The sequence below is a fragment of the Scyliorhinus canicula genome, chromosome 7, assembly GCF_902713615.1.
Source record: "Scyliorhinus canicula chromosome 7, sScyCan1.1, whole genome shotgun sequence".
Classification (NCBI taxonomy): Eukaryota; Metazoa; Chordata; class Chondrichthyes; order Carcharhiniformes; family Scyliorhinidae; genus Scyliorhinus; species Scyliorhinus canicula.
The window spans coordinates 17,726,681-17,752,763 of NC_052152.1; the positions used below are offsets into that span (position 1 = coordinate 17,726,681).

Consider the following 26,083-nt stretch of genomic DNA (forward strand, 5'->3'; position numbering starts at 1 on the left):
CCGGGAGACATCTGACAACAGGCCAGCACCAGCACCGCCAGCACCAACATCGGTGACACCAGCACCGACATCGCCGCCACCGTTACGTCGCTCCCAGCGAATCGTCAAAGCAACGGATCGACTGAACGGCACCGGACCGTCAAAATGGACATTTTGTTTCCTTCCTCACTCATTTTATAAGACACTGTACATGATTCGCAACATTGTATATAGTTCCACATCACCCCCGCCGGACTCATTTTTAACAGGGGGTGAATGTGGTGAACCACTGTGTACACCTGTATTCGGGAATGTAAGGTAGGACCTGTACTACAGGTTCGCCGGAAGCCCCTGCTGGCTGGCTCCACCCAGTAGGAGCTGTATAAATATGCGTGTCCTCCATTGATCAGCCATTTCACCAGCTGCAGTAGGAGGCCACACATCTGACTGCAATAAAGTCACAGTTGTACCCAATCTGAGTCTTTGTGCAATTGATCGTGCATCACAGTGTTAATACATGCCTATTTGTGACAATAAAGATTATTATTATTATGTTTCCTGCGACTCCTCATTCCTCACTTTACTCCAATAGAAATGTCATCTCCAGGTGGTGGAGAACAATTAATACAGAGAAATCCCCGCACACCACGGAGAGATGGACCTTGTGACATGAGCTGGATAATGTTGTCAGTTTTGAACCATGATGTGGAAATGCCGGTATTGGACTGGGGTGGGCACAGTGAGAAGTTTTACAACACCAGATTAAAGTGCAACAGGTTTGTTTGGAGTCACTAGCTTTCGGAGCACAGCTCCTTCATCAGGTGAGTTTTGAACCAGTCAGAAAGAATGCATATCTATATTCTCTCCTGGTTCCATAATGAATTAACGAAACTAAACAAGATTCAGGACTGACATGTCCTCTCTCCTTGCTATTAGAACAACTTTTGGGATCAAACGTCATTGGATTTTCACCCACGATAAAAACACAATTTACCAGATATCCCAAAAGTGTGGAACTGTACCCAACCCTCAATCTTCCCTTCTTCATAATTATTTGAGGTTTTGCAAGAGCCGCGTTTGGTATCATTTATCCATTTAACAATTCAGTTTTTTCTCCCTTTATAATTTTTAACGTCACCCACATATTCATCCTCAGCCTTTCCTCAATTATTTCTCTTTGTCTTGTGACTCAGTTGGAAACACTCTGCCCCGAGTCAGAAGCTCCGAGTTCAAGTCACACTACAAGGCTTGTTGGCCGTGAAGAAGTGTTCAGGATTTTTTTTTTTTCGATTGAGAATTATTTTCCAGACAGGAAGCAGAGAGCAGGAATAAATGGGTCACTTTTGGAGCGGCCAGCAGAGACTAGTGAGGTCTTGCACGGATTAAAGTTTCGGTCCCAGTTATTCACAATATATCTCAAAGATTTAGATTAGGGAATCAAAAGCAATATTTCCAAGTTTGCTGATGGCACAAAACTCGGTGGAATTGATAAAAACGAATTTAGGCCCTTACAATTCATAACGGGGAGCAAGGAAATGGCTGAGGAATTAAATTCAGACTTTGCTACTGCTTCACAAAGGAAGACATGAATAAAACACCAGATATTCTGAGGAACACAGGTTTCAGGGAGGAGCTGAAGGAAATTAGTATTAGAAGAGAATTAGAAAATAATGGGAGTAAAGGTGGATACATCTCCAGGCCCTGATAATCTTCGTCCCAGCATACTTCAAGAAGTGGCCCTAGAAACAGTAAATCCATTGCTAGCCATTTAACAAAATTCTTTGGACCCTGGAATGGCTCCTGAAGTTTGAAGGGTGGCTGATACAACCCTGCTATTCAAAAAGGGAAATAGAGAGAAAACAGAGAACTATAGACCAGTGAGGCTTATGTCGATAGTAGGACAGTTGCTACAGTCCATCATCAAGTATTTAATAGCACAGCATTTGGAAAGCAGTGGTGTAATCAGACAAAGTCAGCAAAGATTTATATAAGGGAAATTATGTTGGACAAATCTACTAGAATTCTTTGACGATGTAATGAGTAGGGTTGACCAGGGAGAACTAGTGGATGTGGTTTATTTAGACATTCAGAAGGCATTTGTCACGGGCTTCATGGCAGATTATTATATTAATTTAAAGTGCATGGGATTGTGGGTAGTGTCTTAAGATGGATGGTAAACTGGTCAGCAGATAGGAAGGCAAAATATTGGAATAAATGGGATTTTTTCAGATTGTAAGGCAGTGACTAGTGGCATACCGCAGGGGTCTGTGATGGGTCCCCAAATGTCCACATCAGTTATTAATGATTTGGACGAGGAAACTAAATGTATTATCTCCAAATTTGCAGATGAAACAAAATTGGATGAAAATGAAAAAGAAAAATGAAAATCGCTTATTGTCACGAGTAAGATTCAATTAAGTTACTGTGAAAAGCCCCTAGTCGCCACATTCCGGTGCCTGTCCGGGGAGGCTGGTACGGGAATCGAACTGTGCTGCTGGCCTGCTTGGTCTGCTTTAAAAGCCAGCGATTTCGCTCAGTGAGCTATGGGAGGGTGAGCTGTGAGGACGATGCAGAGATGCTTCAACGGAATTTGGACAGATGCAGGAAATGTGGATAAATGTGAGGTTATCTGCTTTGTTAGCAAAAATAGGAAGGCAGATTATTGTTTGAATGGGTGCAAAGTGAGAAAAGTGGATACTCAGCGAGTCCTTGGAGTCCTTGTGCATCAGTTGCTGAAATAAGCATGCAAGTACAGCAGGCAGTAAAGTAGGCAAATAATATGTTAGACTTCATAGCGAGAGGATTTGAGAATAGAAATAGAGATTTTTTTCACTGCAGTTGTATAGCACATTGGTGAGGCCACACCTGGAGTATTGTGTGCAGTTTAATGTCATTACCTGAGGAAGGATGTTCTTGCAAAGGAGTTAGTGCAGTGATTCCTGAGATGGTGGAATTGTCATATGAGGAGAGACTAATTTGGTTAGAATCATAGAATTTACAGTGCAGAAGGAGGCCATTCGGCCCATTGGGTCTGCAGCAGCCCTTGGAAAGAGCACCCTACTTAAGCCCTACACCTTAACCTCTTTATCCCCGTAACCCAGCAACCCCTCCTAACCTTTTTGAAAATAACGGCAATTTAGAATGGCCAATCCACCTAACCTGCACATCATTGGACGGTGGGAGGAAACCGGAGCACGCGGAGGAAATCCACGCAGACACGGGGAGAACGTGCAGACTCCACACAAACAGTGACCCAAGTCGGGAATTGAACCTGGTACCCTGGAGCTGTGAAGCAACTGTGCTAACCACTGTGCTGCCCTATTGTAGGAATATAGGATTATATTCGGTGAAGATTAGAAGAGTGCGAGGGGATCTCACAGAAAGTTCTGACAGGATTAGACAGGGTAGATTCAGAAAGAATGTTCCCTCTGGTGGGAGAGTCCAGAACTAGGGGCCATAGAATGTGCATGAGGGGTAAACCTTTTAGGACTGATGTGAGGAGCCATTTTTTCACCCAGAGAGTGGTGAATTGTGTAATTCACTGCCACAGAAAGTAGTTAAGGACAAAACGTTGTGTAATTTCAAGAAGGAATTAGATATAGCTCTTGGGGCTAAATGGATCAAGGGATATGGGGGGAAGGCTCGATGAGTGTATTGAACTTGATGACAGCCTTGATCATAATGAATGGTGGAACAGACTCGAAGAGTCAAATCGCCTCCTTAGGCTTCGATCTTATGTGTATGTTTCCGTGTCTGTAATTGTGACTGATGAGGAGGCCGTGAAGAGGCTACAATGTGATTTATACAAGTTGAGTGAGTTGGCAAATAAATGACAGCTGTTGCATAATGTGGACGTTTCCACTTGGCTACGAAATCCATCATGGCAGCATATTACTTAAATGGTGAAAGATTGGAAAATGCTGATGTACATAGTGACCTGGGTGTCCTTGTACACCAACCATTGAAAGAAAGCATGCAAGTACATGCAGAAAGCATCTAAAAAACACAATATCACAATAATCAAGGGGGGCTTCAATATGCACGTGTACTGGAAAATCAGGTTGGTAGTGGGTCCCAAGAAAAGGAATTTGTGGAATGTTTAAGAGATTTTTTTGGAGCAGTTTGCAGTCGAGCCCACTAGGGAACAGGCAATTCTGGATTTGGTGATGTGTAATGAGGCAGACTTGATTAGAGATCTTAAGGTGAAGGAACCCTTAGGGATCAGTGACCACAATGTGATGGAATTTACCCTGCAGTTTGAGAGGGAGAAGCTGGAGTCAGATGTAACGGGTATTAGAATTAAATAAAGGTAACTACAAAGACATGAGGGAGGAGCTGGCCAGAGTTGATTGGAAAAGAAGCCCAGCGGGGAAGAAAGTGGAACAGCAATGGCAGGAGTTTTTGGGGGGTATTCGGGAGCCACAGCAGAAATTCATCCCAAGGAGCAGGAAGGATGCTGAGGACAGGACCAGACATCCATGGTTGACGAGGGAAGTCAAGGACGGCATAAAAGCAAAAGAAAAAGCATACAAAGTGGCGAGGATTATTGGGAAGCCAGAGGATTGGGAATCCTTTAAAAGTGAGCAGAGGACAACTAAAAAAGCAATAAGAGAGAGAAGATGAAATATGAGTGCAAGCTAGCAAGTAATATAAAATAAGATAGGAAGAGTTTCTTTCAATATATAAAAGATAAGAGATAGGCAAAAATAGACATTGGACCATTGGAAAATGCGGCTGGAGAAGTAATAATAGGAAACAAAGAAATAGCAGACAAACTGAATAGTTACTTTGCATCAATCATCACAATGGAAGACATCAGTGGGATGCCAGAGCTCCAGGAGAATCAGGGGGTAGAGGTGAGTGTAGTGGCCATCACTAAGGAGAAGGTTCTGAGGAAACTGAAAGGTCCGAAGATGGATACTTCACCTGGACCAGATGGACTACACCCCAGGTCCTAAAAGAGATAGCTGAGGAGATTGTGGAGGCATTGATGGTGATCTTTCAGGAATCACTGCAGGCAGGAAGGGTCCCAGGGTCTGGAAAGTGGCAAATGCTACACTGCTGGTTAAGAAGGGAGGGAGGCAGAAGACAGGAAATTATAGGCCGGTTAGCCTGAATGTGGTCATTGGTAAGATTTTAGAGTCCGTTATTAAAGATGAGATCACGGAGTACTTGGAGCATGATAAAATGGAAATGAGTCAGCACGGCTTTGTCAAAGGGATGTTATGTCTGACAAATCTGTTAGAGTTCTTTGAGGAGGTAACAAGGAAGTTAGACAAAGGAGAACTAGTGGACGTGATTTATTTAGATTTCCAGAAGGCCTTTGACAAGGAGACTGTAAATAAGTTAAGAGTCCATGGTGTTCAGGGTAAGATCCTGGCATGGATAGGGGATTGGCTGACTGGCAGAAGGCTGAGAGTGGAGATAAAGGGGTCTTTTTCAGGCTGGCAGCCGGTGACTTGTGGTGTGCCTCAGGGGTCGGTGCTGGAACCACAACATTTCTCAATATAGATTAATGTTCTGGAAGAAGGAACTAAAGGCACTGTTGCTAAATTTGCAGATGATACAAAGATCTGCATAGGGACAGGTAGTATTGAGGAAGCAAGGGAGCTGCAGAAGGATTTGGTCAGGCCAGGAGAGTGGGCAATGAAGTGGCAAATGAAATACAATGTGAAAAAGTGTGAGGTTATGCACTTTGGAAGGAGGAATTTATGCATAAACTATTTTCTGAACGGAGAAATGCTTCGGAAATGAGAAGCACAAACGGAGTTGGGAGTTAAGAACACAAATGCTATGTTAGCATTCATGTCAAGACGACTTGAATGCAAGACCAGGGATGTACTTCTGAGACTGTATAAGGGTCCGGTCAGACCCAATTTGGAGTATTGTGAGCAGTTTTGGCCCCTGTATCTAAGGAAGGATGTGCTGGCCTTAGAACCAGTCCAGAAGAGGTTTACAAGAATGATCCCTGGAATGAAGAGCTTGTCATCTGAGGAATGGTTGAGGACTCTGGGTCTGTACTCATTGGAGTTCAGAAGGATGAGGTGGGATCTAATTGAAACTTACAGGATACCGCAAGGTCTGGATACAGTGGACATGGAGAGGATGTTTCCACATCTACGAAAAACTAGAACCAGAGGACACCATCTCAGACTAAAGGGACGATCCTATAAAACTGAGATTAGGAGGAATTTCTTCACCAGAGGGTGGTGAATCTGTGGAACACTTTGCCGCAAAAGGCTGTGGAGGCCAAATCACTGTGTGTCTTGAAGACAGATAGATAGGTTCTTGATTAATGAGGGAATCAGCGATTATGGGGAGAAGGCAGGAGAATGGGGATGAGAAAAATATCAGCCACGATTGAATGGTGGAGCAGACTCGATGGGCTGAGTGGCCTAATTCTGCTCCTATCCCTTATGGTCTTAGGTGCAGCAAGGAGAAAGAGTAACAGCCATGATCAAACTTAATGAAGGAGCAGTCCTGAAGGGCCGAATGGCCTACGCCTGCTCCAGTTTTCTATGCTCCTACATATATTCCAGAACTTTTCCATGTCCTCTGAGTTTAGTGATTGAGATGGGGAATTCATTACCTGAAATAGTTGTGTTTTCAGCATCAATAACGAACGCTGAACTGTTGATCAAAGAATCAGCAATTGACTTCTTGACATCGGACAGAGGGACCGTCACGTTTGTTGATGTTGCAAAAGAAAATGTAACAGTCACGCTTCCTTTTCCAATAGATGAGATAGAAATAGTCACTTGTCCGCTCTTGATTAAAGCCTGGATTTCTGCAGGCAGTCCTTTGGTTAACTGAAATCAAGAAAACAGAAATACATTTCAGACATACGTCTAATTTCCCTGGAGCGTAGGAGGCTGAGGGTGATGTTATAGAGATTTAAAATATTGAGGGGCCTTGACCAGGTAGATAGTCAACATTGTTTCCCAATGGTAGAGGAAACTAGATCTGGAGGGCATTGGCTTAAGGTGAGACACAAAAGAGACCGGAGGGGAAATGTCCTCACATAGAGGGTGGTGAGCATCTGGAACGAGCTGCCAGAGGCAGTGGGTGAGGTGGGTATGATTTTTTCCTTTAAAAAACAGTTAGACAGTTACATGGGCAGGGTGGGTATAGAGGGATATGGGCCAAATGCGGGCAAGGGGGACTAGCTTAGTGATAGAAACTGGGCAGTATGGACAAGCTGGGCCGAAGGGCCTGTTTCCATGCTGTAAACATCTATGACTCTATGGTCTTCTTTGTTGTGGCGGTGATACCCATGCAGACAGGGCGGTAACGTGCAACAGGCCAGATCTAAGCTCTGCCACATGCAGCCCGTGAATAGCGGTGGACAATTAAATAACTGAGTGGAGGATGAGGCTCCACGATTATCCCGATCCGTTATGATAGGATAGCCCATTACATCAGTGCAAAGGTCAAGGATAAACATGCACCTCAAGCTCTTCGGGAGGTTCTGAGCACCACCGGACTCCCTTTGATGGCTGAACCCTGTCATAATATATACCTATATATCATAGTGCAAACACACACGGATGGACACACACAGGGGCCAATCAACACGTACAAACACCGCAGCCAATCACCAGTTAGAATACACACACTATAAAAGCAGAGGGCACACCATGGTCCCGTTCATTCTGGGTGCTGCCTCTGAGTGTAACAGGAACTTATTCAGCCCAGTACGGACACGTGCTGAGAGAATCGGAATTCGCACAAGGCTTAGATCTTTAGTTCAAGTTAGCATTATTTAGACCCACAGTCATTGTGCGTTAGTTAGTTAGAAGTAGCAAATAAAATTGAGTTGAACCTTCATCTGTGTTGGAAGTGTCTGTTCATCTCTCCAGCCTCCACAAGCCAACACATCAACCCCCACATTGTCAAGTCAATGTTTACAGTAATTATTCATATCAGAGATCTCAGGAGTGGTGCTTGGGACGAGACCTCAGCTGAAATCACACTACACAGTATTGGCAACTTGTCAAATTGTTCCCATGAAATCTTCTTTCGTAACAAAGATCCTGATTCATCAGGTGGAAGATTAAGGAAATGAGATTAGAGATAAACTCCCACAAATGAGGTAGCATCAGCCAATGGGCTGAATGGCCATATGCTGCCATTTCCAAGGTTAATTTTAAATGAAGCAACACATTTCATGCACATTAATTATTTCGTCATGTACTCATCTTTGTAAAAACATGCGAGGCTCTATTAATTTTACAGGTAGTGCGCCCCCAGTCTCCTTTCCCCCCAACATGAGGGAATGACTTACTTCATCAATGAAATTCGCGACAAACTCTCTGTACTCCTGGCTGCTTTCATTTTTCAAACCTGGTGTGAACTCCTTATTGGTAATTCTTGTTGAAACTTCCACGACTGAGGCAACTTTGAAAAGTGAAAAATAAAGAAGTTACTTTGTGAGGATAATATTTACCGCGCTCTTCTCAACGCACCATCTGTTCAAAACCATTTCAACTTCTGGTGTTTATGAGCATTCTTTGCCATAGTAAATCACTAGAATTCTGATTATATTAACATTGGGGACCCATGACAAACTTAACTTCCAATATTCAGTCCCCCATTTTCACAGCTCATGTTCAGGAGGGATATGCTGAGAAACGGAAGCAAAATCTGGTTCATCAAACATACCTGTCCTGACCTTCTCTGTGATTGTCTGCTGCTGACCACAACTTGTGGTGGATATTTGTATCTGATATTCAACATCGGGCTTCAAACCGGTAAATTCTGCCGCTTGATTCTCAGTTTGGAATTGGTTTTGATAGTTCACCGTGGAGATTGTGACAGTGAAATCCGTCTGTTTCGATGCATTATCGGTTTCCCAGGTAATGGAAATTTCTTCACTTTCCGCTCTTACCAAATTAATACGCAGGAACCTCAGTGGCACTGTAAAGAAACATGAAATATCAGTAAGAAAGGAAACATACATTTATATGCTGTTTGTGTCCTGGGAAATTAAGAACTCCAAGCACAAAGGACAAAGACAAGTACAGCACAGGATTAGGCCCTTCTGCCCTCCAAGCCTGTACCAGACATGATATCACCCTTGGCCAAAAACCCTCAGCACTTCTTAATGTCATACCCCTCTATATCCATCCTATCCGTGTATTTGACAAGATGCCTTTTGAACGCTGTTATTGTATCTGCTTCCACAACCTCCCCTGGCAATGGGTTCCAGGCACTCACCACCCTCTGTGTAAAAAACCTGCCTCGCTCATCTACTCTGAACTTTGCACCATGGATCTTAAACCTAGTGATTGACCCCTCCACTGTGGGAAAGGCTGCCTGCCATGAACTCTATTCATGCCTCTCATAATCTTGTAGACCTCTATCAGATCACCCCTCAACCTCCGTCGTTCTAATGAAACAAACTCAGCCTCTCTGCATAGCTAACACCCTTCAAACCAGGTAACATCCTGGTTAACCTCCTCTGCACCCTCTCCAAAGCCTCCACATCCTTCTGGTAGTGTGGCGACCAGAATTGTGCGCAATATTAAAAGTGCGGCCTTGTATATTCCTAAGAGTTATGCCATTTATGGTATATTTCCCATCTATGTTAGACCTACCAAAATGCATGACCAACCATTTGTCCGGATTATACTCCATTTGCCATTTCTCTGCCCAATTCTCCAACCTATCTCTGTCCCGCTGTATCCTCTGACAATCCTCAACACTATCTGCCACTCCACCAACATTGGTGTCATCCCCGAACTTACGAATCAGACCAGCTTCATTTTCCTCCAAATCGCAAATGTACACTACAAACAACAGAGGCCCCAGCACAGATCCCTGCGGAACACAACTAGTCACAGCCTTCCATTCAGAAAAACACCCTTTTACTGCTACACTTTGCTAACCTCTGCCATATTACGTCTCCTCTTTGATGATGGGTGAATGATTACATAATGAAATAGTTATACAGAGCATTAATATATTGAACTTACCACAGGATGTAGTGATTGACGTAGATACAGGGATGGTGGATTTTGGTGTGGTCCCTGGTGCGGAGGTTGTGTCAGTGCTTGGGTTAGTGGTAGAGCCAGTGTTTGGGCTGGTTGCAGGGCCAGTGGTTGGGATGGTGGTAGGGATGGTGGTTGGACTGGCGTTTGGTGTGGTGGTTGGGATGGTGGTTGGGATGGTTGTTGGGATGGTGGTTGGGATGGTGGTTGGGACGGTGGTTGGGATGGTGGTTGGGACGGTGGTTGGAATGGTGGTTGGGATGGTGGTTGGAATGGTGGTTGGGGTGGTGGTTGGGATGGTGGTTGGGATGGTGGTTGTGATGGTGGTTGGTGTGGTGGTTGGGACGGTGGTTGAGATGGTGGTTGGGACGGTGGTTGGTGTGGTGGTTGGGATGGTGGTTGGTGTGGTGGTTGGGACGGTGGTTGGGATGGTGGTTGGGACGGTGGTTGGGATGGTGGTTGGTGTGGTGGTTGGGACGGTGGTTGGTGTGGTGGTTGGGATGGTGGTTGGGACGGTGGATAGTGTGGTGGTTGGGACGGTGGTTGGGATGGTGGTTGGTGTGGTGGTTGGGACGGTGGTTGGTGTGGTTGTTGTGATGGTGGTTGGGATAGTGGTTGTGATGGTGGTTGGGACGGTGGTTGGGATGGTGGTTGGTGTGGTTGTTGTGATAGTGGTTGGGACGGTGGTTGGGATGGTGGTTGGGATGGTGGTTGGGATGGTGGTTGGGATAGTGGTTGGGATGGTGGTTGGGATGGTGGTGGGGCTGGTGGTTGGGACGGTGGTTAGTGTGGTGGTTGGGATGGTGGTTGGGATGGTGGTTGGGACGGTGGTTGGGATGGTGGTTGGTGTGGTTGTTGTGATAGTGGTTGGGACGGTGGTTGGGATGGTGGTTGGGATGGTGGTTGGGATGGTGGTTGGGATAGTGGTTGGGATGGTGGTTGGGATGGTGGTGGGGCTGGTGGTTGGGACGGTGGTTAGTGTGGTGGTTGGGATGGTGGTTGGGACAGTGGTTAGTGTGGTGGTTGGGACGGTGGTTGGGATGGTGGTTGGGACAGTGGTTGGTGTGGTGGTTGGGATGGTGGTTGGGACAGTGGTTAGTGTGGTGGTTGGGACGGTGGTTGGTGTGGTGGTTGGGATGGTGGTTGGGATGGTGGTTGGAATGGTGGTTGGGATGGTGGTTGGGATGGTGGTTGGGACAGTGGTTAGTGTGGTGGTTGGGATGGTGGTTGGGACGGTGGTTCGGACGGTGGTTGGGATGCTGGTTGGGATGGTGGTTGGGATGGTGTTTGGTGTGGTGGTTGGGACGGTGGTTGGTGTGGTGGTTGGGACGGTGGTTGGGACGGTGGTTGGGATGGTGGTTGGGATAGTGGTGGGGCTGGTGGTTGTTGGGGTGATTGTGGTGGAGATTGGGCTGGTGTTTGAGGTGGTGGTGTTCACAATGGGAGTGCTGGCGGAGGCAGTGCTGGTGTTTGCATTTTCACTGGTTGAGGTAATGGTGATCGGACTCGTACTCGTTGAAGAAATGGTGGAAACTGAAATAAGAATAAACATCAAAAAGTTATAATCAGCAGCTTTGGGGAAATTGCGCAGAATACTTCGGAAAATCTGGGGCGACAACAAGAGATTCAGTTTGGGAATGAAGGAGTACCTGACGTAAATTGGCAGAAGAGGAAATAATAACAAATTAACTGCACTGCCCATTACTTTTTCAAGTGAATCAAATGACACATTCTGGAGTTTTCTGTGGCTGCACTCTCCTGCCTGCATTTCCTGCAAAATTATTTTATTGGTTCTAAATGCTCTCTGAAATGGCCGAGCAAGATATTCAGTTGTATCAAACCATTAACAGAAAAGTCAGAAATGAATGAATGAAATCAGATGAACGATTGATCAATAAGGGAAGTAGGGAGAAACAGGAGATGGGATTCTCTGACCCCCGCCGGGTCGGAAAATCACCGGGGGTCAGCGTGAATCCCGCCCCTGCCGGCTACCGAATTCTCCCCCCCCCCCCAAGAATCCCGCTGACGTGAACCGCGCGGCCCGCCTCGGAGAATGGCGAGGACCGGCGCGACACTGTGGACCCCGGGCCGCCCGAATTCTCTGGCCTGCGATGGGCCAAGTAGCCACCTGCTTCAGTCCAGTCCCGCTGGCGTCCATTAGAACTGGTACTTACCGGCGGGACCTGGCTCTGCGGGCGGCCTCCGGTGTTCTCGACGAGGGGGGGGGGGGGGGGGGCACGAGGGATCTGGCCCCGGAGGCGAATGCCCCCACGGTGGCCAGAACTGCGGTCGGGGCCCACCAATCAGCGGACGGGCCTGTGCCGTAGGGGCACTCTATTACTCCGCTGCTGTACCAGTCCGCCATTGCCGGTGCGGAGACGAACCTGTCTGCGCTGGGATGACGCCAGCACACGCCGGCTGGGGAAGGCCCAACGGCACCGGTTGGCAAAGCGCCAATTGTCTTCTGTGCCGGCCGGCGCATCGCAAACCACTCCAGTGCCGGCCGTTCCCCTGAAGGAGGATTCCGCCCCGAAGGGAGTGGTCCATGCCACTCTTTCGCGCCATTCTTGCCCGCCCCGCAGATTTCCACAGAATCCCGCCCAAGGTAATTACGGGCCAGTGAGCCGAACTTCAGTGGTAGGGAGTCTTTCAGAATATAATTCTGCGGGACAGAATTAATCTCCACTTAGAGAGGCAAGGATAAATCAAGGATTGTCAGCAGGGCTTTGTCAAAGGGAGATCATGGGTGGGATTCGCCAGCATGATCTTCCTCTGCTAGGGGCTGTTTAGCTCACAGGGCTAATCGCTGGCTTTGAAAGCAGACCAAGGCAAGCCAGCAGCACAGTTCGATTCCCGTAACAGCCTCCCCGAACAGGCGCCAGAATGTGGCGACTAGGGGCTTTTCACAGTAACTTCATTTGAAGCCTACTCGTGACAATATGCGATTTTCATTTCATTTCATTTCATTCCCTTCTACCAGCTGGCCTATGGGGTTTCCAATGTGAGCACGCCCACACCTTTGGGAAATCCGTGGGCGTGTGTGCACTGCCGGCGAAATGCAGGATCACGCCGACAGAGAATCCAGCCCCATATCTTAAATCCATACCAAATGGCAGGAGGAGCTGGGGCCTATAATGGAGGATGAGGTGTGGAGTGAGGCCCTTTGCAGGGCAAACGCAATGTCATCCTGTGTGAAGCTGAACTGATCCAGCTCACAGTACTGTTTAGGGCCCACCTCACTAAAGCCAGAATGAGTTGTTTCTTTGTGGGGGTTGAGGATAGGCGTGAGCGCTGTTTGGTAGAGCCTGTGAATCACACACACACATGTTCTGGTCCTGTCCCATTTGGTGGGTTTTTGGATCATGAACATTGTGCTGGAGCCCTGTCCTTCAGTCGCTCTATATGGTGTATCGGACCGGCTGGAGCTGTGGACGGGTGCGGAGCAGATGTCGTGGCCGCCGGCTCACTGATTGCTTGGAGGTGAACCCTGATGAGTTGGAGGTTGGTGATGCCACCTAGTGCCACAGCGTGGCTAGGAGACTTTTACACCTCAAGCAGGTCGTAAAATGCTGTCAGGGGTCAATTGAAGAGTTCCACTGGAGATTGGATCCGTTTATATTATATATTAATGAATTGGTCACTGTGAGCTATTAGTGGGGCGGGGGATGGGGTGGAGTAGGGGAGTGGGGCGGGGGATGGGGTGGTGTAGGGGAGTGGAGCGGGGGAGGGGTGGAGAAGGGGAGTGGAGCGGGGGAGGGGTGGTTTGGTTCACTGGAATACTGTTTCTGTTACTTTTGTTTATTGTTGACATTTGGATTTTTGTATCTTTTTGTATAAAATGACAAAAGTTTAATTAAAATATTTTCTAAAATGAAGATATATGGGATTCTTGCCTTTACCAACCGAGGCATTGAATATAAGACCAGGGAGGTTATGTGAAGCTGTATAAAACATAGATTAGGCCACAGCTGGAAGACTGTGTGCTGTTCTGTTGGTCACACGACAGGAAGGAAGTGATTGCACTGGGGAGGGTGCAGAGGAGATTCACCAGGATGTTGGCTGAGCTGAAACGTTTCAGCCAACAAGAGAGACTGGATAGGCTGGGCTTGTTTTCCTTGTTGCAGAAAAGACTGAAGGGGACCTGAATGAGGTGAATAAAATTATGAGGGATACAGAGAGCATGGATAGGAAGGAACATTTCCCCTTAATGGAGGGATCAATAATCAGAGGCATAGACTTTAATAATGGGCAGGAGATTAAGAGGTGAGGTGAGGCAAAACATTTTTAGATTACCAGTTCAAATGCCATAGTTTACATGGCTCCGGGTTCAGTGATAGGTGCTTGAAGGTCGGCATTTAGGCGATGGGCCGAGGGGCCTTTTTCTGTGCTGTAAAAGGTCTATGACTCGATGAGCCATCCGACATCGACCTTTTCATTTATTCTTGCTTGGGATGCGGGTGTCAATGGCAACGGAAGAACTTGTTGCTCATTCCTATTTGCCCTTGCATTGCCTGGCTTGCTTGGCCATTTCTGAGGGCAGCTCACAGTCAACCACATTGCCTTGGGTCTGGAGTCACAGGGAGGGCAGACCAGGTGAGGACGGCAGAATTCCTTCCCCGTGGGTCATTGATGAACCAGATGGATTTCTACAACAATCAATGATATGTCACCATTACTGAGACGATCTTTCAATTCAAGATTTTTTTCAAGTAAATTTAAATTCAATTAGCTGCCACGGTGGGATTTGAGCCAATGTCCCCTGATTGGTGCTGTGGTAAAGAGCAAGGAGAAAAGCCTTACATTACAGTCAGATATAGAGGGGGTGGATTTACATTCCTCCATGAGCCTAACCATGTCATTAATTCCATCAGTTTAAATGGGCAATGGAGCTTCAAAATGACGGTGAGCTGAATGCAAGATAGATATGTAAAGCTTTCACATGTTAATATCAGCAGGATTCATGTTGAAATATTTTCACTTTCCTTACACCACTCCTGGTTTAAACAGCTCAGATGTTTACCTGTGCACTGTGTTCCTGGATTGGTATCGATTGTTCCTTCAGGGAACATCCAAGGGACTGGTTTAGCACTGTGGGCTAAACAGCTGACTTGTAATGCAGCAGCAGGGGTTCAATTCCTAAGCCGGTCTCCCCGAACAGTCGCCGGAATGTGGCGGCATGGGGCTTTTCACAGTAACTTAATTGAAGCCTACTTGTGACAATAAACGATTATTACTATTATTCAGAACAACGACACAAGAAACTTCCTGGCGTGTTCGAGCAGACAACTAATTTAGAGCATGAGTTGTCCCCAATCTTACATTTAACCAAAGAATTCAACACAGATAATGCCCCACCTTCACATGTCCTTCCAGGTACGCTTGGGCTTGTGTCAGTGAACCCATCTTTACACTGACAGGTGTAGGTTGCGTTCTGTCTTATACAAGTCCCATTAACTGAACAGTCATTCAGCCCTGGCTGGCAGCTGTCTCTGTCTGTAATGAAGAGGGAAGATGGGTGTTAGAACACTGCTTCAATCTGAATTCAACCAGCTTGGAAGTGTTGGAGGAACTGATAGTTTCATGTGACTCATCCCTCATTTAACTCCATGAAAAATGCAGATCTACATTCTCTCCTGGTTCCGTAATGAAATAACCAAAGTAAGCATGATTCTGGACTGACATATCTTCTCTATTCGCTACAACGACAACTTTTGGGATAAAAATTCCTCAGATTATCACCCACTATAAAAACACACCTTACCAGGAATCCCAAAACTGTGGAACTGCACCCAATCCTCAGTCTTCCCTTCTTCATAAACATTTGAGGCTTTGAAAAGCCAACTTTGGAACCATCTGTCAACTGAACAACTCTGTTTTCACTCCCTTTATAATTTTTAACATCACCTACAGGTTCATCTTCGGCCTTTCCTCAGTTCTTGGTCTTTGTCTTGTGGCTCAGAAGGTAATACATTCTGCCTCTGAGTCTGTGGATTGATGCTTGGATCCCAGTAATTGATAATATATATCAAAGATTTGAATGAGGGAATCAAAAACAATATTTCCAAGTTTGCTGCTGACACAGAACTCAGTGCAATTGATAAAAACAAATTTAGGGCCTTTACAGTCAGAAACGATGGAATTTATAAATGGGAACAAAGAATTGGTTGAGAAACTAAATTCATACTTTGCTTCTGCCTTCACAAAGGAAGACAAGAATAAAATATCAGACGTTCTGAGGAACACAGGTTTCAGTGAGGAGCTGAAGGAAATTAGTATCAGAAAAGAAATTGGTTTGGGGAAATTAATGGTTGTGAAGGTGGATAAATGTCCAGGACCTGATTGTCTTCATGCCAGAGTACTTCAGGAAGTGGCCCAAGAAATAGTAGATCCATTGGTGGTCCTTTACGAAAATTCTTTGGACTCTGGAATGGTTCCTGAAGAGTGGCCGTATGCGTCAGGGATGTACTTCTGAGGCTGTATAAGGCTCTGGTCAGACCCAATTTGGAGTATTGTGAGCGGTTCTGGGCCCCGTATCTAAGGAAGGATGTGCTGGCCTTAGAACGGGTCCAGAAGAGGTTTACAAGAATGATCCCTGGAATGAAGGGCTTGTCATATGAGGAACGGTTGTGGACTCTGGATGTGTATTAATTGGAGTTCAGAAGTATGAGAGGGGGGATTTTATTGAAACTTACAGAATACTGCGAGGCCTGGATAGAGTGAACGTGGCGAGGATGTTTCCACTTGTAGGAAATACTAGAACCAGAGGACACCATCTCAGACTAAAGGTATGGTACGATAAAACTGAGATGAGGAGGAATTTCTTCACCAGAGGGTGATGAATCTGTGGAACACTTTGCCGCAGAGGGCTGTGAAGGCCAAATCCCTGAACTTTAAGACAGAGATACATAGGTTCTTGAATAATGAGGGGATTAGCGGTTATGGGGAGAAGGCAGGAGAATGGGGATGAGAAAAATATCAGCCATTATTAAATGGTGGAGCATACTCGATGGGCTGAGTGGCCTAATTCTGCTGCTATGTCTTGTGGTCTTTGGTGCAACAAGGAGAAAGAGTAACAGCCATGATCAAACTGAATGAAGGAGCAGTCCTGAAGGGCCGAATGGCCTACACCTGCTCTAGATTTCTATGCTCCTACGTATATTCCAGAACTTTTCCAAGTCCTCTGAGATAGGTGATTGAGATGTGGAATTCCTTACCTGAAATTGTTGTGTTTTCAGCATCAATAACGAACGCTGAACTGTTGGTCAAAGAATCGGCAATCGACTTCTTGACATCGGACAGAGGGACCGTCACGTTTGTTGATGTTGCAAAAGAAAATTTAACAGTCACGCTTCCTTTTCCAATAGATGAGATAGAAATAGTCACTTGTCCGCTCTTGATTAAAGCCTGGATTTCTGCAGGCAGTCCTTTGGTCAACTGAAATCAAGAAAACAGAAATCCATTTCAGAAATACGTCTAATTTCCCTGGAGCGTAGGAGGCTGAGGGTGATGTTATAGAGATTTAAAATATTGAGGGGCCTTGACCAGGTAGATAGTCAACATTGTTTCCCAACGGTAGAGGAGTCTAGATCAAGAGGGAATTTGCTTAAGGTGAGACACAAAAGAGACCGGAGGGGAAATGTCCTCACATAGAGGGTGGTGAGCATCTGGAACGAGCTGCCAGAGGCAGTGGGTGAGGTGGGTACGATTTTTTCCTTTAAAAAACAGTTAGACAGTTACATGGGCAGGGTGGGTATAGAGCGAAATGGGCCAAATGCAGGCAAGGAATTAGCTTAGTGATAGAAACTGGACAGCATGGACAAGCTGGACCAAATGGCCTGATTCCATGCTGTAAATATCTATGACTCTATGGTCATCTTTGTTGTGGCAGTGATACCCATGCAGACAGGGCGGTAATGTGCAAATTCTACACCGTCAGTGACCCAGAGCTGCGATTGAACCCGGCTTCTCAGCGCCGTGAGGAGGAGTGGTAACCACTGCGTCACCTTCCCGCCCGAGTAGCTCCCTTCAAAGCCAACCGGCATCATTTAGCAGTAGTTGTGCCTCTCACAGTCAAACAAAGCCAGATTATATGTTTTCACATCTTCTTTCAGATAAGGTGGCTACCAAAACTCACTTTCACAGTGAAATGTCCATCTCAGAGACTACCTCCAGCTACAACTTCACAAACATGGGTTTTAACAGAATGTCAGTCCTTCATGTTTTGGAATTCTCCCAGGATTACAGGTACCTTGGAGAGTGCCAAATTCCCCAGACTGTGCTTGACATTCATCCAGGGATCCACGCGCTGTGCCATGTACCGCCATATGTACACACTCGACCTCTCTTGCCAACAGCTCACCCTATCTCAAAGATATTTCACCTAATTCTTCGTCCCACCTTAACAGTAAACAGTTACTCTATCTTTCCATTCCTAAGGAACATAAGCCCCAATAATTTAGGAGTATTGACGTTCATTTGGATAATTCCACTCCCTCTCTTTCTTCTGACCCCATCACTTTTTGTAATCCCACCTCTGCCTGTGTATTCACTGCAGCCTCTGATGTTCGCCTCTCTGACATTGAACTGTCTGCGCTGACAAACCCAGTTATATTCCCTCCCCTGCTCCTGTCTCTCTCGCTCTCTCTCTCTCTCTTAGGTATCTTCCTTTGAACTTACTGCATTTTGCTTCAGTTTTCTAACGAACCTGGTGATCAGGGCAGTGTTGTTGTTGTCTGTTGCACTGACCTCTAACTCGCAAAGGTTGTCAACCAACTCGCAACAGCCTGATGCAGATACATCTGTCGATGACAGTTTCAGTAGGAGTGAAAAGCGCACTGTTCTCATAGAGGCAACGTCCTGTCTTCAAACTGAGGCCACACTTCATTGTGTTGTGTGGCACGACCACCGTGCTTTGTACCGATGTGGCAACTGCAGACTGGGCATTCATGAGGCGCTGAGGACCATCAGCAGCAGGAGAATTTTACTCAACCGCAATCTGCAAACTGATGACCTAGCATATTCCACACATCCCCCACGCACTCTACCATGATCACAAAGCCAACTCCAGTTCAATAAAGAGTACAGGAGGGCAGAGGGCATGTCAGGAGCAGCACAAGGCATAACTAAAATTAAGGTGCCTATCTGGTGAAGCGACAACACTGGAAACCTTCATGTCAAACATATTAAGCAGCAATTGATAGGCAAAGCCAGGCTATTCCACATCCAACAGACCAGATCTAAGCTCTGCCACATGCAGCCCGTGAATACAGGTGGACAATTAAATAACTGAGTGGAGGAGGAGGCTCCACGATTATCCCGATCCGTTATGATAGGATAGCCCATTACATCAGTGCAAAGGTCAAGGATAAACAAGGCATCTCAAGCTCCTCGGGAGGTTCTGAGCACCACCGATTCCCTCATGCTGGAGATGCTCATTGCCTGCCACTTGTGCAAATATTACTTGTCACTTCTGGGCCCAAGCCTGCATGTATTACAGGTCTTGCTGCTTAGGGACAGGAACTGCCTCAGTATATGTGCAGTCATGAATAGTGCTCATCTTCAAACATCCCCACTTCTGAACCAATGGTGGAGGACGTCATTGATGAAGCAGCTGCAGATGGCTGGGATTAGGGAACCACTCTGAGGAATTTCTGAGGCACTGTTCTGGACCTTTGATGATTGACCTCTGGCAACCAGAACCATCTTTCCTTCTGCCTGATGTGACTCCAACCAGTGGAGAGTTATCGCCCCTGACTCCCATTGACTCCAGTTTTGCACAGGTCTCTTCAACCCGCACTCAGCCAAATACTGCCTTGATCACACTCACATTTCAGATTTAACTGAGATCATTTGGTGCCAGTTCTGCCTCCCTTAACCAATAAACTAAGATAGATGAAATGCTTTATGTTCTCATTATCAGAATTAAATTGATTGCTTAGATCCTCCTCAGTGAAAATGGCTGTACTTGTGCTTCTAAAACATTCCTTTGGAAGCATTTCTGAGAGCAGTGACAATGTACGGAAATCTTGTATACCTGCGCACAGTGATCAGCTAATCACAGCTACTCCAGTTGGCCATCCAACTAAAATGGACTCCCTTTGATGGCTGAACCCTGTCATAATATATACATATATGTCATGGTGCAGACACACACTGATGGACACACACAGGGGCCAATCAACACGTACAAACACCGCAGCCAATCACCAGTTAGAATACACACACTATAAAAGCAGAGGGCACACCATGGTCCCGTTCATTCTGGGTTCTGCCTCTGAGTATAACAGGAACTTATTCAGCCCAGTACGGACACGTGCTGAGAGAATCGGAATTCGCACAAGGCTTAGATCTTTAGTTCAAGTTAGCATTATTTAGACCCACAGTCATTGTGCGTTAGTTAGTTAGAAGTAGCAAATAAAATTGAGTTGAACCTTCATCTGTGTTGGAAGTGTCTGTTCATCTCTCCAGCCTCCACAAGCCAACACATCAACCCCCACATTGTCAAGTCAATGTTTACAGTAATTATTCATATCAGAGATCTCAGGAGTGGTGCTTGGGACGAGACCTCAGCTGAAATCACACTACACAGTATTGGCAACTTGTCAAATTGTTCCCATGAAATCTTCTTTCGTAACAAAGATCCTGATTCATCAGGTGGAAGATTAAGGAAATGAGATTAGAGATTAACTCCCACAAATGAGGTAGCATCAGCCAATGGGCTGAATAGCCATATGCTGCCATTTCCAAGGTTAATTTTAAATGAAGCAACACATTTCATGCACATTAATTATTTCGTCATGTACTCATCTTTGTGAAAACATGCGAGGCTCTATTAATTTTACAGGTATTGCACCCCCAATCTCCTTTCCCCCCAACATGAGGGAATGACTTACTTCATCAATGAAATTCGCGACAAACTCTCTGTACTCCTGGCTGCTTTCATTTTTCAAACCTGGTGTGAACTCCTTATTGGTAATTCTTGTTGAAACTTCCACGACTGAGGCAACTTTGAAAAGTGAAAAATAAAGAAGTTACTTTGTGAGGATAACCAGAATTGTAAATTCATGGCTGTTTCTACAGTTTTAGTTTGAGCTGGAAGTGCAGACATTAACCTCCACAGAAGGTAATGAGCAAGCAGGGAGTTCAAAGAAAGATAAAGTATTTACCTAAAATAAAATCTAAATACTGCACACTAGGTTCTGGAGAAGATTCATGTTGGAGTCTAAATTCTGTTTCTCTCTCCACTGATGCTGGTAGAACTGCAGTTTTCCAAAACAACCAACATGGAATATTTACCGCGCTCTTCTCAATGCACCATCTGTTCAAAACCATTTCAACTTCTGGTGTTTATGAGCATTCTTTGCCATAGTAAATCACTAGAATTATGATTATATTAACATTGGGGACCCATGACAAACTTACCTTCCAATATTCAGTCCCCCATTTTCACAGCTCATGTTCAGGAGGGATATGCTGAGAAATGGAAGCAAAATCTGGTTCATCAAACGTACCTGTCCTGACCTTCTCTGTGATTGTCTGCTGCTGACCACAACTTGTGATGGATATTTGTATCTGATATTCAACATCGGGCTTCAAACCGGTAAATTCTGCCGCTTGATTCTCAGTTTGGAATTGGTTTTGATAGTTCACCGTGGAGATTGTGACAGTGAAATCCGTCTGTTTCGATGCATTATCGGTTTCCCAGGTAATGGAAATTTCTTCACTTTTCGCTGTTACCAAATTAATACGCAGGAACCTCAGTGGCACTAAAGAAACATGAAAGATCAGTAAGAAAGGAACATACATTTATATGCTGTTTGTGTCCTGGGAAATTAAGTACTTCTGAAGAGAACTCCAAGCACAAAGGACAAAGACAAGTACAGCACAGGATAAGGCCCTTCTGCCCTCCAAGCCTGTACCAGACATGATATCACCCTTGGCCAAAAACCCTCAGCACTTCTTAATGTCATACCCCTCTATATCCATCCTATCCGTGTATTTGACAAGATGCATTTTGAACGCTGTTATTGTATCTGCTTCCACAACCTCCCCTGGCAATGGGTTCCAGGAACTCACCACCCTCTGTGTAAAAAGCCTGTCTCGCTCATCTACTCTGAACTTTGCACCATGGATCTTAAACCTAGTGATTGACCCCTCCACTGTGGGAAAGGCTGCCTGCCGTGAACTCTATTCATGCCTCTCATAATCTTGTAGACCTCTATCAGATCACCCCTCAACCTCCGTCATTCTAATGAAACAAACTCAGCCTCTCCGCAGAGCTAACACCCTTCAAACCAGGTAACATCCTGGTAAACCTCCTCTGCACCCTCTCCAAAGCCTCCACATCCTTCTGGTGGTGTGGTGACCAGAATTGTGCGCAATATTCCAAGTGCAGCCTTGTATATTCCTAAGAGTTATGCCATTTATGGTATATTTCCCTTCTATGTTAGACCTACCAAAATGCATGACCTCACATTTGTCCGGATTATACTCCATTTGCTATTTCTCTGCCCAATTCTCCAACCTATCTCTGTCCTGCTGTATCCTCTGACAATCCTCAACACTATCTGCCACTCCACCAACATTGGTGTCATCCCCGAACTTACGAATCAGACCAGCTTCATTTTCCTCCAAATCGCAAATGTACACTACAAACAACAGAGGCCCCAGCACAGATCCCTGTGGAACACAACTAGTCACAGCCTTCCATTCAGAAAAACACCCTTTTACTGCTACACTTTGCTAACCTCTGCCATATTACGTCTCCTCTTTGATGATGGGTGAATGATTACATAATGAAATAGTTATACAGAGCATTAATATATTGAACTTACCACAGGATGTAGTGATTGACGTAGATACAGGGATGGTGGATTTTGGTGTGGTCCCTGGTGCGGAGGTTGTGTCAGTGCTTGGGTTAGTGGTAGAGCCAGGGTTTGGGCTGGTTGCAGGGCCAGTGGTTGGGATGGTGGTTGGGATGGTGGTTGGACTGGCGTTTGGTGTGGTGGTTGGGATGGTGGTTGGAATGGTGGTTGGGATGGTGGTTGGGATGGTTGTTGAGATGGTGGTTGGGATGGTGGTTGGGACGGTGGTTGGGACGGTGGTTGGGACGGTGGTTGGAATGGTGGTTGGGATGGTGGTTGGGATGGTGGTTGGGACGGTGGTTGGGATGGTGGTTGGGACGGTGGTTGGGACGGTGGTTGGGATGGTGGTTGGAATGGTGGTTGGGATGGTGGTTGGGATGGTGATTGGGATGGTGGTTGGGACGGTGGTTGGTGTGGTGGTTGGGACGGTGGTTGGTGTGGTTGTTGTGATGGTGGTTGGGACGGTGGTTGGGACGGTGGTTGGTGTGGTGGTTGGGATGGTGGTTGGTGTGGTGGTTGTGATGGTGGTTGGGACGGTGGTTGGGATGGTGGTTGGGACGGTGGATAGTGTGGTGGTTGGGACAGTGGTTGGGATGGTGGTTGGTGTGGTGGTTGGGACGGTGGTTGGTGTGGTTGTTGTGATGGTGGTTGGGACGGTGGTTGGGACGGTGGTTGGTGTGGTGGTTGGGATGGTGGTTGGTGTGGTGGTTGTGATAGTGGTTGGGACGGTGGTTGGGACGGTGGTTGGTGTGGTAGTTGGGATGGTGGTTGGGATGGTGGTGGGGCTGGTGGTTGGGACGGTGGTTAGTGTGGTGGTTGGGATGGTGGTTGGTGTGGTGGTTGGGATGGTGGTTGGGACAGTGGTTAGTGTGGTGGTTGGGACGGTGGTTGGGATGGTGGTTGGGACAGTGGTTGGTGTGGTGATTGGGATGGTGGTTGGGACAGTGGTTAGTGTGGTGGTTGGGACGGTGGTTGGTGTGGTGGTTGGGATGGTGGTTGGGATGGTGGTTGGAATGGTGGTTGGGACGGTGGTTGGGATGGTGGTTGGGACAGTGGTTAGTGTGGTGGTTGGGATGGTGGTTGGGATGGTGGTTGGGATGGTGGTTGGATGGTGGTTCGGACGGTGGTTGGGATGCTGGTTGGGATGGTGTTTGGTGTGGTGGTTGGGACGGTGGTTGGGACGGTGGTTGGGATGGTGGTTGGGATGGTGGTTGTTGGGGTGATTGTGGTGGAGATTGGGCTGGTGTTTGAGGTGGTGGTGTTCACAATGGGAGTGCTGGCGGAGGCAGTGCTGGTGTTTGCATTTTCACTGGTTGAGGTAATGGTGATCGGACTCGTACTCGTTGAAGAAATGGTGGAAACTGAAATTAAAATAAACATCAAAAAGTTATAATCAGCAGCTTTGGGGAAATTGCGCAGAATACTTCGGAAAATCTGGGGCGACAACAAGAGATTCAGTTTGGGAATGAAGGAGTACCTGACGTAAATTGGCAGAAGAGGAAATAATAACAAATTAACAGCACTGCCCATTACTTTTTCAAGTGAATCAAATGACACATTCTGGAGTTTTCTGTGGCTGCACTCTCCTGCCTGCATTTCCTGCAAAATTATTTTATTGGTTCTAAATGCTCTCCGAAATGGCCGAGCAAGATATTCAGTTGTATCAAACCATTACAGAAAAGTCAGAAATGAATGAATGAAATCAGATGAACGATTGATCAATAAGGGAAGTAGGGAGAAACAGGAGATGGGATTCTCTGACCCCCGCCGGGTCGGAGAATCACCGGGGGTCAGCGTGAATCCCGCCCCCGCCGGCTACCGAATTCTCCCCACCCCCCCCAAGAATCCCGCTGACGTGAACCGCGCGGCCCGCCTCGGAGAATGGCGAGGACCAGCGCGACACTGTGGACCCCGGGCCGCCCGAATTCTCTGGCCTGCGATGGGCCAAGTAGCCGCCTGCTTTAGTCCAGTCCCGCCGGCGTCCATTAGAACTGGTACTTACCGGCGGGACCTGGCTCTGCGGGCGGCCTCCGGTGTTCTCGACGAGGGGGTGGGGGGGGGCACGAGGGATCTGGCCCCGGAGGCGAGTGCCCCCACGGTGGCCAGAACTGCGGTCGGGGCCCACCAATCAGCGGACGGGCCTGTGCCGTAGGGGCACTCTATTACTCCGCTGCTGTACCAGTCCGCCATTGCCGGTGCGGAGACGAACCTGTCTGCGCTGGGATGACGCCAGCACACGCCGGCTGGGGAAGGCCCAACGGCACCGGTTGGCAAAGCGCCAATTGTCTTCTGTGCCGGCCGGCGCATCGCAAACCACTCCAGCGCCGGCCGTTCCCCTGAAGGAGGATTCCGCACCTTCGGGGCGGCCTGATGCCGGAGTGGTCCATGCCACTCTTTCGCGCCATTCTTGCCCGCCCCGCAGATTTCCGCAGAATCCCGCCCAAGGTAATTACGGGCCAGTGAGCCGAACTTCAGTGGTAGGGAGTCTTTCAGAATATAATTCTGCGGGATAGAATTAATCTCCACTTAGAGAGGCAAGGATGAATCAAGGATTGTCGGCAGGGCTTTGTCAAAGGGAGATCATGGGTGGGATTCGCCAGCGTGATCTTCCCTTCTGCCAGCTGGCCTATGGGGTTTCCAATGTGGGCACGCCCACACCTTTGGGAAATCCGTGGGCGTGTGTGCACTGCCGGCCAAATGCAGGATCACGCCGACAGAGAATCCAGCCCCATATCTTAAATCCATACCATATGGCAGGAGGAGCTGGGGCCTATAATGGAGGATGAGGTGTGGAGTGAGGCCCTTTGCAGGGCAAACGCAATGTCATCCTGTGTGAAGCTGAACTGATCCAGCTCACAGTACTGTTTAGGGCCCACCTCACTAAAGCCAGAATGAGTTGTTTCTTTGTGGGGGTTGAGGATAGGCGTGTGAATCACACACTCACATGTTCTGGTCCTGTCCCATTTGGTGGGTTTTTGGATCATGAACATTGTGCTGGAGCCCTGTCCTTCAGTTGCTATATATGGTGTATCGGACCGGCTGGAGCTGTGGACGGGTGCGGAGCAGATGTCGTGGCCGCCGGCTCACTGATTGCTTGGAGGTGAACCCTGATGAGTTGGAGGTTGGTGATGCCACCTAGTGCCACAGCGTGGCTAGGAGACTTTTACACATCAAGCAGGTCGTAAAATGCTGTCAGGGGTCAATTGAAGTGTTCCACCGGAGATAGGATCCGTTTATATTATATATTAACGA

At 47.0% G+C, this 26,083-nt stretch overlaps 1 protein-coding gene across 1 annotated transcript in view; it reads right to left on the minus strand.

Annotated features, from left to right (window-relative positions):
- The window catches only part of LOC119968650 (mucin-2-like), a gene marked incomplete at its 3' end in the record, with an annotated part of 35,669 nt that overhangs the window by 8,155 nt on the left and 1,431 nt on the right, over positions 1 to 26,083 (minus strand). The window contains exons 2-12 of the mRNA XM_038801270.1: positions 24,142 to 24,192; positions 22,802 to 22,956; positions 21,479 to 21,733; positions 20,861 to 20,973; positions 17,183 to 17,402; positions 15,288 to 15,461; positions 11,451 to 11,501; positions 9,954 to 10,145; positions 8,641 to 8,895; positions 8,264 to 8,376; positions 6,569 to 6,788 (exon numbers count right to left, since the gene is read on the minus strand). Of these exons, the coding sequence (XP_038657198.1) occupies positions 6,569 to 6,788; positions 8,264 to 8,376; positions 8,641 to 8,895; positions 9,954 to 10,145; positions 11,451 to 11,501; positions 15,288 to 15,461; positions 17,183 to 17,402; positions 20,861 to 20,973; positions 21,479 to 21,733; positions 22,802 to 22,956; positions 24,142 to 24,192 (1,799 nt within the window). The remainder of the gene's footprint in view (positions 1 to 6,568; positions 6,789 to 8,263; positions 8,377 to 8,640; positions 8,896 to 9,953; positions 10,146 to 11,450; positions 11,502 to 15,287; positions 15,462 to 17,182; positions 17,403 to 20,860; positions 20,974 to 21,478; positions 21,734 to 22,801; positions 22,957 to 24,141; positions 24,193 to 26,083) is intronic.